The 15,464-nt window shown below is 38.7% G+C and overlaps 2 protein-coding genes across 4 annotated transcripts; both read left to right on the plus strand.

The window, feature by feature from the left end:
* The first annotated feature begins 1,017 nt into the window (after positions 1-1,017).
* CtsL4 (Cathepsin L4) lies at positions 1,018-8,890 on the plus strand. Of its 3 annotated transcripts, XM_089262891.1 has the most exons (6): positions 1,028-1,237; positions 1,303-1,455; positions 1,685-2,071; positions 2,377-2,537; positions 2,727-2,825; positions 8,742-8,890. In XM_089262891.1, coding segments are annotated over exons 1-6 (915 nt in total). In that variant the 5' UTR covers positions 1,028-1,123; the 3' UTR covers positions 8,743-8,890. The 3 variants fall into 3 exon arrangements, with proteins under 3 accessions (XP_089119018.1, XP_089119017.1, XP_017962729.1); XM_089262892.1 differs by lacking the exon at positions 2,727-2,825 and having other exon boundaries at positions 1,018-1,237; positions 8,742-8,851; XM_018107240.3 differs by lacking the exon at positions 8,742-8,890 and having other exon boundaries at positions 1,031-1,237; positions 2,727-3,197.
* Positions 8,873-13,409, plus strand: fuss (SKI family transcriptional corepressor fussel). Its single transcript, XM_089262889.1, has 3 exons — positions 8,873-8,985; positions 10,055-11,956; positions 13,089-13,409. The coding sequence occupies exons 1-3, from the start codon at positions 8,959-8,961 to the stop codon at positions 13,377-13,379; spliced, it is 2,220 nt and encodes a 739-aa protein (XP_089119015.1). The 5' UTR covers positions 8,873-8,958; the 3' UTR covers positions 13,380-13,409.
* Positions 13,410-15,464: the final 2,055 nt, after the last annotated feature.

Raw genomic sequence — 15,464 nt, forward strand, 5'->3', positions numbered from 1 at the left:
ACATGATCATTCAAATGTATGTACATTGCAAAGCACAAGTCTCTACTACTCGAAATACGCCTTTTCCAAAGTGATGGTGAGGGGACGAGTTTAGGGGTGGGGGGTAAATTTTAACAAAAACCGAAAATATTTAAAATACACATGAAGCTACACTAAAAATTTGGAAACTCTAGCTCTAAAGGTGTAGTAGATATAATTAAATAACTAGCTTTCGATAAGGTTTTTAATCGATAATAAAATATCGGGAGTAGTTATCGATTTTTAGTAATGAACTTGATATGTGCGTGATATAAACGGACCTAGGAAATAAAATTTCAAGTCTCTAGCTTCTGAGATCGATGCGTTCATACGTACGGACAGACGGACAGGGCCAAATCGATTCAGCTCGTCGCCCTGATCAAGAGGGGTCTGCCGCGCCTCCTTCTGCCTGTTACATACATTTTAACAAAACCATTATACCCTGATTTCCCATTTTGAATGAGTTCAGGGTACAAAAATCGCTAACTACTCTCGATAGTATATTATCGATTAAAAACCTTATAAAAAGCTAGTTATTTATGTTGTAATTTACCGCCTAAATCCACCCGCACACCCTCACCTTTGTAAAAGGCGTATTTCAAGTAATGGAGTCTCTATTTGTGCATTGGAATATAAATACTTTTCAAAATTATGATTGAGTTCTGAAAGTTTTATTAAGAGCGTACGTCTAGAAATTAAATTAGTCAACAAATAAATTCGTATAATTCTCACTCGAGTGATTAAAATATCTGATTGGAGGGTTCAGGGTATTATTATTATACATACATATATATACACGGGGCTGCTGACTTTTGGCTTTATTAGCAAAAACCAAGAACATAATTTGTAACAGGTTTTAACGGGGCATGCCGGGTTTAAGAGCTCAAGTCTTGAATTAACTTCAGGCACGGCACATCGAGGCAGGCATATCGACTCTGAGCAGCAAGTGACCAACATTGGCTCGATTTTCATACTTTTGCTGAGTTGCAGTTTGCAACTCGTAGTTGGCAATTAGCAGTTCGAAATTCGAAATTTGCTAGCATTTGCATGAGCCACAATCAGTTGGGAATAAATATTTCGGTATTTCATTTAGCCGAGTGCAGCGATGCGACTCGCTGATGGTTCGATACTTTATTTTGGTCTTGCCGGCCTTTTGGTCCTGGGCCAGCGATTCAGCGATTCAGGCCAGGCCTACATGGAGCAGTTCGCACAGTTTAAGGTAAGTGCACAGCCGAGTGAATGCCACGTACTAAATGTGGTCCCTTGCCCCGAGCCGCCCTCTAGGAAGCCAACAACAGGAACTACATACGCGCGCATGACGAGCTGCGCAGCTACAAAGCCTACGAGGAGAATCACCAGATCGTGGACGCACACAACAAGGATTACGACTCGGGGAGGAGCAGCTTTCGCCTGGCAGTGAATACCCTAGCGGACATGGTAAGACATAGATAGATCTACTCATAGTTTCTGCACGGAAATATGTATAGCCCTTGGGCTATATTTGCATGTGGCTCAGCCATCAACCAGAAGAAGAAGAAGCTGCCGATGTAGTTGGCATCACGAATGAGCAACGACCGGGGTATTATAAACTACGTTTTTGTCAGCTTAGGTGCAACGATATCATTTGGGAATCTGCCTAATATTTTGCGGCGCTTCCAATCCATAGAGCACCGAATCGTACCTAAAGGGCTTCTTACGCCTGCTACGGAGTACTCCGATATCGGCATCCGATAACATGGCCGATATGGTCGGAGCAACGCTGATGGACAATGTGCCAGACAGTTTGGATTGGCGTAAAAAGGGATTCGCGACTCCGTCGTACAATCAACAGAGCTGCGGCTCGTGCTACGCCTTCAGCATTGCCCAGAGCATAGAGGGCCAAGTCTTCAAGCGCACCGGCAAAATCCTCTCTCTGAGTGAGCAGCAAATTGTGGACTGCAGCATATCACACGGCAACCAGGGCTGTACGGGCGGCTCATTACGAAACACTCTCCGCTATCTACAGGCTACCGGGGGTCTCATGCGATCCATCGACTACAAGTATGCCTCAAAGGTAAATAAGACTGCGAGCATGCAGAGCTGCGCTCTTCGGGGATGACTGGGTAAGAGACACCTGGGAAGTTTCCGTTTCTTGTTCTTGAAATCTCCTTTCGGCTCGAAAATTTTGCATATAAACAAACATATACGTATATAGATAAGTACATACATATGAAGGTATGTACATACATATGTAGGCTTGTATTTGTCTTCTGCATGGATCTTGGCAGCAAACAGTGGGCGGGTCAGTCTTACCCGATTTGCTAAGCTATTGCAGCACTGAACATTTGACAACATTAATAACTCAGTTTTGTATTGCAGAAAGGAGCTTGCCAGTTCGTGAGCGAGTTGGCCGTGGTCAACGTTACCTCGTGGGCCATTTTGCCGGCCAATGACGAGAATGCGATTCAGGCAGCTGTGGCGCATATTGGCCCAGTAGCAGTTTCTATCAATGCGACGCCGAAAACTTTTCAACTATATAGGTAAGACTGGACCGAGCTATCTCGGGATATCTCATATGATAATAAAACCACAATACAATTAGTGCTCTAATTGTGTTTCGACTCATATATATACACATACCATAAATACATGCATAGGTTTATTAAAAATATATATGTATATTCATTCGTGCCTGCTCTCTTCTATTCTCTTCGTTTCTCTCATTACAGCGACGGAATATACGATGATGTCACATGCAGTTCGACTTCGGTTAATCATGCTATGCTGCTAATTGGATATGACAAAGACTACTGGATTCTCAAGAATTGGTGGGGCGAGAAGTGGGGTGAATCGGGCTACATGAGAATCCGTAAAGGCATTAACTTGTGTGGGATTGCCAATTATGCAGCTTATGCAATAGTTTAAGCCACGTGCTACTCCTACAGGTATCTCTCCCACTCTCATTCTCAATCTCCCTCGCCAACCCTCTCTCTCACTCCGATGCCATATACATCATGTCATTCAAGCAAGTTAATGAATAAAATCAAATTAACACATAAACATTACATACATACATACATCAGGCGTGTATTTGCAATCTTCTCCAACTGCTTCATTTAATTTGCATGCCGCAATTTTGTTGGGGAAAGTTAATTAAATTAAAAGCAATATTCACAGTTCGTTGAATTCGAAATACAAAATACGTGTAATGTGCAAATTAGGGGCAGGGTGTCCGAGACTAGCTCGGCCAAGGTGGACGAAGCGCCTGGCTGTCGCTATGACAATGCGCATGTGCGTCGCAAGTGCCACACTGGCAGTTGCACACGCCTCCACATTGTGAATCGAGCGTTCCGATTGGCTAACAGCTGCCACAAGTCTTTCGCTCTCTCCCGCACTCCCTTTCTCTCTATCTCGCTGTCCCTTCAACCCATGCAGCCATTTCTCGAGAAGCACTTCTAGGGCGCATCCCGATTGGCTGACGTTGCCGAGCTGCTATTCATTCATTGGGCAAACGCGCGTTTCAGCTTGTTTTTTTTTTTATACTTATGTTTTTCAGAAGGAGTTCAGGCGATTCAGTTATCATGGTTATTCAGTTATCATGGTTATTTCGGGACGCGCGCGATTTCTACAATTTTCGGAACATTTTCGTGATTGAAACAAATGAATATGGTGCTACCTAATTAAAGTGTCTATATAATAGCAAAATCATATGATACAATGATAAAAAAACAATTGTTTAGTGATATGCTTATCTAATTAAACAGCGCAAAGCTCTATTCAACAAGGCACTCGCCCCTGAATTACTTGTAGTTTTACGCACGTGTAGGATGGTAAATTTCAGTTTATCCTGCTAAGTCTATTCAGACTTATGATTTTGTAACTAATTTTAAGGGTGTATATATCATCGCGAACATCCCCAAGAACCTAACATCATATCTGTACATCGAAGAGATAAACTTAACTTATATTTCAACTCAATCAGTTGAATGATTCATGATCAGTTTGATATGTTTGAAGATATTGACCGCTCTTCATATTATTGCAGCTGCTCGCTCTATGTAACCAATACAAAATTTAACCAAGAAAGCAAACCCTGAACTAATTTAGAATGGGAAATCTGGGTATATTGGTTTTGTTAAAGGTATGTAACAGGCAGGAATAGGAGGAGGTGACCTCAGAAAGTATATACAAATATATATTGGTCAGCTTAATGAGCTGACTCGATTTATGCCTGTTCGTCTCTTTGTCTCCCTAGCTGTTTATATCTCCGTCTGTCCTTATGTATAAAAGCGTCGATCTCAGATGCTTTACGGGATAAGACTTGAAACTATATTTCGTCGGCTCGCGAATAGCGAGGGCAAACGTCGATAACTAACGATAGTTATTAATGCTGTCGAATGAAATCTTGCTATGAAATACTTATACACATCTTTAAAGATCAAGTCTCAAAACGTAGCAAAATCTATAATTTTTGTGTATTTTATAAAAATCGATATTGGCTCCTTACCTATTAAATATTGAAATTTTCGTTAGGTTCCATTAAACACCTCATCGCTCGCATATATTCAAATTAGGCTGCATGTGGGCCTTCCGTGCATTCTATTTTACTCACAATCGCTATGGAATGGAATGGTGTTTGTGTCGCACGTTATACCCTAAGCCATGTCCGCCTGTCCGTACATCTGTTCGTTTGAACGCCAAGATCTCAGAAGATATGACTCATATCATATGAGAGCTAGAGAAATTGTACATGAACACTCGTGCATACAAAACCAGTAACCATACTTGATTGGACGGATATATGCATAGTACGTGATCCTGTAACTGACACTGCATATGAGATCCTGCAAATTTCAACACTTCCAGCGGAGTGTAGGCCTCGAAACAGCGAACACTAAGATCCAAGTAATGAGAAAATTGCCGAATAGTTCATTGTCATCATGGGCATTTAGTTTGTAAATCTACATCGGTGTGGGTGGGTATCCGCCTGCACAGATTACATCGTTATATCCGATTTTCCATGCCTCCAATATATGCGCACATACATAAGTCATATCCCAAATATGTAGTAATTAACGGACAGCTGCAGCGGTCTACCCTGGCATAATCACGACGAATCAAATGCAGATCCGATGCTTTAGGAAAAGTATGCCGAGAGGCGAGAGAATGGTAGAAGATCCTTACCTAAGCAAGAGGAACGGAGCCCGAATTACTCGGATTGGAAAGGGTGCGCCATAATAATATTCAATTGTCCAATTGTTCATTTCATTTATTAATTGCAACATACTTCAAACTAAATGGCTTAATCGGTTTAATGGCCTCTCCACTCTATGGCGAATACAGGCTTACCTGTACGCCTATCTGTGAGCAGAACAGTCACTTGTAATTAGGCAAAGTAAACTCAATTATCTGCGCATTTCATTTTCAAATGTTAATCGCCCAGCAATTTAACCCAATTAAATATGCATGATGTTTTACGTGTAAACAAAAGACCATCGACAGCGGCTACAACAACAACCAGCAATTGAGTGTGGAATAACGCTTACCCGCCCCCATTTGGAACACCTTCTATTCTATTTGCCTGTTGACAGTAACCACTCAGCCGAATTATTGCCAACTCATCAGTGGGTATTTTAGGCTTTATCTGCCTATCTCTCCCATTTTCTTTCTCTCTCTATATTTATATATCAGTATTTGTCTATTTATACCCCTTATGCTTGTCAAAGAACACATGCTTTCAAATTGCGAACCACCCTCGGGCGAACGATTGAGTATTGACCCAAACTGTAATCGTTTTCAATTTGAATAGAGACTATCTATAGTATAAAGTATACTTATACATAAATATATACATATATACACACCATTTATATATACATATATATGTATGTTGTGTGTATGTATGTATGTATGTGTGTATGTATTGTATGTTTGTATGTATAAATGTAGGTATTTACGTTTTAGTCTTTGCTTTATATATCCTGTAATTCTACTATGCTACTTTTGCATTTATTATTTCATTTGATATTTTTATATTCTGGTTGAGGGTTTCAGCTTAAAAATTCCATTTTGCGCGTACTGGGTAGCAGTAAGTCGATCAGCTTTCCGAAAGTCATTCGTAAATTGAAATATGAAGCCTGTGCAAACAATTACGGAGTCTAGTGACGTCCGGCACAAAAACAACATAAGCGACAACAACAACAACCACCGCACGCCCTTTATAAACAAAATTACAAAATTTTAGGTAATTGCATTCTCACTGCAAACGTGTTGCGTAAGTTTCAATTAACTACACATTTACACATACATACGTACATACATACATACATGCGTAGATTACAGGTGACACATGACACCCGGTATGGGATATACTGAGATGATAAAAGAAATTGAACTAAATACAAACAAAGCGAGTCGAATGATTAACAATCAATTGTTAAGATATCCATTCAGTCGATCTTCACTTAGTCGACACAGCAATATATCTATTTATCTATATATATTCTACTGCAACCATTCCCATTCGGATTATTAATACAAATTCACAATTTAATATAAATATTGACAATTGATTTATAATGATATTTTGATCATTGGCTAGCATTTTTAATTATTATTATTATTATTATGGCCAAAGTGTATCAGCTCTAACACATAAATCGTTTCAAAATATGGAATACAACCCCGCTTAGCAATCGGCAGCCTTGAGCAAAGCCCAGCTCCCCCGTCTTTATTGTTCGCTGACTAACTAAGTACATCTGCCACATTGTTGGCAATCTGGTCTGTTTTTTCAAACACTAACATAATTTTGTCATTATCTACGTCACTGGCTTGTAATTTGTTCAACCCTCTGGTAGCTTGCGCCCTTGCCCTCTTCTTCTCTCGCTAGCGAAGTTAAGAAGTCCTGCAATAATTTGTTTCGTTTCCCATAAGGGAAACATTGGCATTAAGCTTAACAATCTGTACTTTGCTACTGTTTCGTGTTTTCGTGTAACCATATTATCTTTAACGAATTGTCTCTAGGGACAATCTTCCTTTCAATTATGCCATTCACACGCATAATATAATTGAATGTGCCTGCGTTTCTATACAGAATTGGCGTTCCTCGCTCAGATTGAATAAAATTATTTTACTCTTTATATATATGTATATATATATATGTATATGTATATGTATATATATATATATATTTCAGTGATGAAATTTTGTAATATATACATATATATGGAAACCTCACCGATTACAAAATTTCATCACTGAAATTTTTTCGGTAAACAGTTTACCGACATTAAAACAAAATTTGACGTTAGCTCTTTGGTCGATGAGTGAGAGAAGAGTGATTTATTTTTGTATTTAATAATAAGCAATGAAGGACGACTGATGAGAGATAAGTGCTAGTGTTAACTGTTAAGCGATAAGAGATTTAATGAGGAATCAGTGAGGAAATAGTGATTAGTGAAGAGATGAGAGGTTACAAATGAGAGATGAGTGAGGGCTGAGTGAAAAGAGATCCTGTCTTCTCTCTGTAATAATAAGAAATAAGCGTTGATTAATTAATGAATGACGAGAATCGAATAAGAGATGAGAAGATGTGGTAATATACTGTTCTTATCTATAATTAATTTGTTATTTTGTTGTTGCTTCTCTGTTTTTATACCCTGAACCCATTGAAAATGGGAAATCAGGGTATAATGGTTTTGTTAAAAGTATGTAACAGGCAGAAGGAGGCGTGGCAGACCCCACAAAGTATATATATTCTTGATCAGGGCGACGAACTGAGTTGATTTAGCCCTGTCCGTCTGTCTGTCCGTCCGTCCGTCCGTCCGTCCGTATGTATGAACGCGTCGATTTCAGAAGATATAAGAGCTAGAGACTTAAACTTTTTTTTAAAATGTCCGTATTTATCACGCGGATATCGAGTTTATCACTAAAAAACGATAACTCATTCCGATACTTTTTTATCGATAAAAAACCTTATCGAAGATCACTTTAAAAATTATATCTCCTACATCTTTCAAGCTAGAGTCTCCAAATTTAAAATGTATATTAAGATGAAATTTATACAATTTCGGTTTTTGTTAAAATTCACCCCCCACCCCTAAATCCACCCCCTCGCCTTCATCTTTGTAAAAGTCGTATATCAAATACTAGAGACTTGAGCTTCGGTATACACATACATTTTAACATTATGATTACGTTCTGAAAGTTTCATTACGATCGTACGTCTAGAAATTAAATTATTCCACAAATAAGTTCTCATAATATCGCCAACACTGCAGCGCAACCCAAGCGCAATCGCCTGTATATGCGTGTGTGTGTGTGTGCATGTGTTTGTATGCGTGTGTGTGTGTGCGTGTGTGTGTGCTAACTATTATTGAAATATCAGTTGATTGTAGGGTTCAGGGGATCTCGTAGTCGAGCAGTCTCGACTAGAGCTTTCTTTCTTGTTCTTTTTCTGTTAGTTCATAGAAGCGGCACACTTGGAATTTATTTATATGTACATACAAATGGAACGTCCGTTCAAACTGTATATTCAAGAGCTTTTAAACTAAGTTTGCCTAAATTTTATTCGTATTATTTTATTAGTAATTGGCCTTTTTTATCCAAACACGTGTATGTGGAACATACAACAATATATCGCCAGACATTCGAATTTCTGTTGGATCAGCTTGGGAGCTGTAGCAGATCTTTATTAAATGATGATGAGTATAATCTTTATAGATTTGTGGTTTTATTTTTTTCAGAAATTGCACTAAATGGCATTCCCAGAGTCAATACAGACATCAACTCGGCCTTCAACTCCAGCCAATGGAATGGAAAACAGCCAAATAGCCGTATCCCCTAAATCGAATCATGTGCGTTGACTTCTACCAACAAATACACACAATTATTGGAATCGTATAACAAATAAAAGAAACAACATCGACTTGTCCCGTTTAGGGTGTGTGAACAGGGACCAAAATGAATGTAGACGAATGTTTCCCTGAGGTATTGTAGACTACGTGCTTTGATTCTCTATTCAAAGCAAACACAAAGAGACAACGAAGTTTTTCTCCCACTTAAGCAATAAATAGGATATATATCACTTATTTTCCCATCTAACTATTGTTTTCTCTTCTATACCATACTGGTTTTGTTGAAATATATCTAACAGGAGGCGTGGCAGACCGCGCAAAGTAATTATATTTATATATATATATATATATATATATATATATATATATATATATATATATATATATATATATATATATATATATAACCGTCCCTCCGTCCGCGCTGAAATTTGGCATGCATACTCGTGTAACCATACGCAGTACGAGTTTATCTTATTTTTTCGAAAACTCATCCGAAAATTTTTTTTACCGGGAATATTGGAAGAATTTTTTCAGTCTAGTCTGTACACTTTTAAACCTGCAGACTTGAATGAATACAAACATTTTGTAATTTACAGATTTTGGATACCACGCCACCTTCGCCTTCAATTTGTAAAACACATATTTCAAGTACTTGGACTTTTGAATGTACACACATTTTCAACATATGATTACGCTCCGAAAGTTTCATTTGGATTCATTCTGTCTACAAAAGAAATTACTCATCCAATAAATTCTCCCAATATTGCTCACTCTGCAGCGCAGCCCAAGCGCAGTCGCTGTTTATTGCGCAATTAGTGCAGCGCGCTTTTTTATACGTACGTGCATGTGGACTCATGTGTATGTATGTGTGCATAAAAGAAGTGCAGAATGAGGGTTCAGGGTATCTCCTAGTCGAGCAGTCTCGACTAGAGCACTCTTACTTGTTATTCTTAGATACCGAATGATCAGTTGAAATAACTGTGACTTGAGGGAGTACACCGTCATACAAAGTCATTTCCAGTTCATGTGGACTTGAAATCCTACAGATTCCTCGTTCACGACAGTATATATACGATATAAACGTCGTATAGGAGAAGACTATCATATCTTTGGCAGTGAAAAATGAATTATTTAAATAATAATAAAGCGATTCCTTTTAAATTAATGAGTCTTACAAATTTACGTTTGCTCTGTTTTAGGTAAGCTCCGTAATGCTTTATGGCATACCCATAGTATCCCTGTACATTGAAGGCCAAGAGCGCCTTTGCTTAGCCCAGATTTCAAACACACTTTTGAAGCAGTTCAGTTATAATGAGATCCACAATCGACGTGTGGCACTGGGTATAACGTGCGTGCAGTGCACACCCGTCCAACTGGAGATACTACGCAGAGCTGGCGCTATGCCAGTTAGTTCCCGACGCTGCGGGATGATAACGCGGCGAGAGGCGGAACGGCTCTGCAAGAGCTTTCTGGGTGATAATACACCGCCTCGGCTGCCCGATGACTTTGCATTTAGCGTACAGCACAAATGCGCGTGGGGCTGTCGCGGATCATTTCTGCCCGCACGTTATAATTCGTCGCGTGCGAAGTGCATTAAGTGCAGCTATTGTGGAATGTTCTTCTCGCCAAATAAATTCATATTCCATTCGCATCGCATTACCACCAACGATAGATATGTACAGCCGGATGCAGCTAACTTCAATTCCTGGCGTCGTCATATGACATTGACTGGCCATAGTCATGATGAGAAGATAATTCACGCTTGGGAAGATGTTAAGGCAATGTTTAATGGTGGCACAAGGAAGAGACTTGTAAGCTGCAACAATAACAATAACAACAGCCCCAGCAACAACAACAGTGGCCGTAGTAATAGCGGCAACACCAAATCAAATCAAAATTCGCCAGCAAGAGATCAGACACCAATCAACTCATCGTCCATTAGCTGCGAGACGAAAGCAACCCTTGAAGAAACGCTTTGCACTACCACAACGATGTCGAAACGACCTATGAACCAGCAATATAACTATAGCACAGTAGCAGCTGCGGCTGCGGCAGCTGTTGTTGGCGTTGGTGTTGGTGTAACAGCCGTTGCTGGCTTCAATTTACATCGATCAACTGTATTATCGCCACTGCAGTCTCTCCGTAACGAGCAGGATTTATCGATAGTGCCCCTGTCACGAAACTTTGTTGTTGACTATACGATGTGGCACCAGCAGCAGCAGCAACAGCAGCAGCAACAACAACTACAACAACACCACCACAACCAGCAGCAACAAAGTCAAACATTAAAAAAGTTGAATAGTAACGATGCTATAAATGAGTCCTGTCCATGGATCAGAACCGACTTAAGCAATCTACAACAGCCATTGAATGTGATTAAAAATGAACCACGTTCATCGGCCAACTATCGCAAACTTCATGATGAGCACACGGACTTCAATATACCATCAATATTGAGTTGTTCAGCTTTTAAGCCAGTTGTTACTTCGACTGCAATTATGTCAGCTTCGTTGTATTCAACGCGTTCAAATGAATCGATTAACAATGTTTACATAAATCCAACGCAAACAACTACTGTTTTCACACACAACAGTATTACAACTGAAAGTTTACCAACAGGTGCAATAATTAATTCAACATCAGCTGCACAAATCGAGCAGCTGAACGAAAATAATGTCAATTGTCAGATGAGAAACGTAGAGCCTGTGTATATTAGAAATACAGATCAAGATGACGATAATGATGATGACAATGATCTCGATAATGATTATGATAACCATAACGGGCACGTTGACGATGATGATGACGAAGTTGTCGACATTGAGACGACAGAAGATGATGCTTTAATCATAAATGATTCAATTAAAGTTTGCCCTGATGATATAAACTCGCTCAGTACAACCCAATCTCGAACACATTCCCTTTCACATTTAGAATCAGGAAGCCCCAATGACGATGTTGATGTCGACGGCATTACAACCGATGTTGAAGATGAGATTGATTTCAAATCAAACAATTGCTCAAATTTTCATCTTCCCAATCATGAAATATATAAGCTAACATCTATATCCAGAAATGCTGAAATAAAAAAAAATGTTGAGGTACTTCAGATTTATATATTATTTACTTCAATTTATTCTACTATTCATACCCTGAACCCACTGAAAACGGGAAATCAGGGTATAATGGTTTAGTGAAAAGTATGTAACGGGCAGAAGGAATCATCACAGACCCCATAAAGTATATACATACATATATTCCTGATCAGCGCGACGAGCTAAATCGATATAGCCCTGTCCGTCTGTCCGTTCGTCCGTCCGTATGAGTGCGTTGATCTTAGAAGATATAAGAGCTAGAAAGCTGAAATTTGGAATGCATACTTGTGTATACCATGCGCCGTACAAGCTTTTCTTTTTTCGATAACTTACCTGATATATTTTTCTCGAGAATAATCGAAAAATTGATTTCATTTTTTCAGCCTCATTTAAACACTAGATATTAGACCTGAAGACTCCAGATTCATTGTGTTTATATATTTGTTGGATTTTTAATTTACAGATTTTGGATAACACGCCCCCTTCGCCCCCAATTTCAGAAAAACGTATTTCAAGTATTAGAGAATTGTGCTTCGGAACATACACACATTTAAACATTATGATAACGTTCTAAAAGCTTCGATGCCTACGAAGTCTACAAAAGAAATTATTCAACCAATAAATTCTCCTAATATTGCCCACACCACAGCCGTGCGTCGTCGCTTCTAACTGCGCAGTTAGCAGACCGCAGACTAATGCATGAGCTTGGATGCACATGTATGTATGTACATATGTGTGCATAAAAGAAGTGCAAAATGATTAGAATATCAGCTTCGAGGGTTCAGGGTATCTCCTAGTCGAGCAGTCTCGACTAGAGCACTCTTGTTTTAACATCGACCTTTGAGCGTTTTGAAAATCAGAATTCCGGGAGTGCTCGTCGAAATGTATGTAAAAGGACATAAGGTATGGTCTATCTATTATTGGTCTATCATTCATTGTCGAAGTAAAAAAAACTTTATTAAGAACATTATGTGTCATAGGAACGCTTTTGTGTGTGTGGGTGTGAGAATGCCTCAAAGAAACAGTTGTACATTGAGAAATTCATTGGGTGGAGATCATATTTTACTGACTGCCGAAGAATATAGTTAAACAAGTTATAATTACATAAATATTTTTCTTGATATCGATTTTCTTTTAGGATTCAAGTGGGTTTAATGGACTCAAGAGATTGTCGCGCCGCAAGTATCCAATGAGCCAACAGCGTCAATTTTTCAAAAATAAAATTGATAACGATAAGATAGTTTGTGGGCAATCTAGCATGCATAATGTACCACAACGAGTTACGTTCCCAGTATTTTTTAAGTCCCATATGAGCTCATTTCGAAATCGCCAAAGCCAACACCAAACACCACCGAGACCCTTTAATACGCATAGAACATTATATTGCTGCGATTCTACAGCGAGATCAATTGAAAATGGCATCGAATAAAATTACTCTTATAAAACCTTATTTAAATAATTTATTATTGTAAATGTTAAGGTCCAATAAACTGATTAAATCCAAATAAAACTAAACTTTCTTTATGAAATTTTCACATCACTTTCAACTACGTAAGTGATCATAATATTAAAATGCAGTTATCTCTAGTACCTAAAATACGTTCTTTACATATTGGGGGCGAAGGGAGCGTGGTATAATAATAATATCTCGATAAAAAGAAATCGGATAAGTCACCCTGAGACCATTTAGCCCTGTACGTCTGTTTATCAGTCTGTCTATATGCTTAAACGCGTCGATCTCAGAAGATATAAGAACTAGAAATTTGAAATTTTTCAAGGTCTATCTATGCCACGCGCATATTCAGTATTTCTTCAAAATCGATAACTTGTCCCGCTATTTTGTTATCGATTGAAAACATTATCGGAAAATCAGTAATAAATTTATATCTACTACATCCTACCGCTAGAACCACCAAATATAATAATATATAGGTATGTACGCGCATACAGTGGTTCACAGGTTTTTTGACCCAACGTGAAATTCAATGACACAGATGAGCGATGCATTGTGCGGCAAATGAAGGAAGTTATCCGCTTCAAAACTGGCTAGTTAGACGGAGCAACAGTTAGGGAAGTTGAATAGTGCAGAAATGTAAAACAAGTAAGAACGTTGCAGTCGGGCGTTACCGACTGCGGAATACTTATTCACATCCCATCAGCAATTTAGTAGCTAAGTTTAGCTCTAATATTATTGAAAATTCAATTTTTCCCGATGTGCCTCGCCTCTATTGTGTGTAAACAGTGTTTTTTAAACACTTCATTTTTGGTCAGTTCATAGAACAAGCTAACGGTAACCTAATAGCAATATTTGGATGCTTCCGCTCCAAAAATGTGAAAATTACAAGGTATTTTTCGATATGCCACGTCCTTAAAAAGGCATTACAATATTTTTAGGGGAATCGATAGAGGAGGTTACTAGTAACTAACTATCCAAATTTTAATCATAGCATTAGCTCACGTGCAAATGTTTAACGTTTCTGTCTAGGAGTTATAGTTTTATCCGATTTGCCACGCCCCAAATGGGCGTGGATATATCCACCACAGCGTGATCTTGGGTGGTCGATGGGGATCTACATTCCAATTTTCAGCTTTCTAGCTCTTCAATTAATATAATCTCTGGCATTTTCCCCCCTAGTGGGCGGATTGGGAAAATTTTAACACTTTATAAATCGGAGATATACACGATTATGGGTTTCAAATTTCAGTCTCTAGCTTCAATAGCGCCGAAATTAACTCCGCTCATGTATATATACGCAGGTTGACCTCCCCAAGTCCAACGAGCTATGATAGATTTATCTCCGCCCAAAGGGGGCGTGGCAAACCGCAAAAGTTTATATCTCCTACAGCTTAAGAGCTTAAAGCTTCAAATTTGGATAGTTAACAGTAACGTCTCCTCTATCGATTCCCCAAATAATATTGTTACCTCTTTTTAGCGGCGTGGCATATCAAAAAATACTCTGTAATTTAGTCATTTTTATACCCTGAACCCATTGAAAATGGGAAATCAGGGTATAATGGTTTTGTTAAAAGTATGTAACAGGCAGAAGGAGGCGTGGCAGACCCCACAAAGTATATATATTCTTGATCAGGGCGACAAGCTGAGTCGATTTGGCCCTGTCCCTCTGTCTGTCCGTCCGTCCGTCCGTCCGTCCGTCCGTATGTATGAACGCGTCGATTTCAGAAGATATAAGAGCTAGAGACTTCAACTTTTTTTTTTAAATGTCCGTATATATCACGCGCATATCGAGTTTATCACTAAAAAACGATAACTCATTCCGATAATTTTTTATCGATAAAAACCCTTATCGAAGATCACTTAAAAAATTATATCTCCTACATCTTTCAAGCTAGAGTCTCCAAATTTAAAATGTATATAAATATGTATTTTATACAATTTCGGTTTTTGTTAAAATTTACCCCCCACCCTTAAATCCACTCCCTCACCCTCATCTTTGTAAAAGTCGTATATCAAATACTAGAGACTTGTGCTTCGGTATACACATACATTTTAACA

The sequence above is a fragment of the Drosophila navojoa genome, chromosome 6 (genome assembly GCF_054131105.1).
Source record: "Drosophila navojoa isolate 15081-1374.11 chromosome 6, UAZ_NAV_1.0, whole genome shotgun sequence".
Lineage (NCBI taxonomy): Eukaryota > Metazoa > Arthropoda > Insecta > Diptera > Drosophilidae > Drosophila > Drosophila navojoa.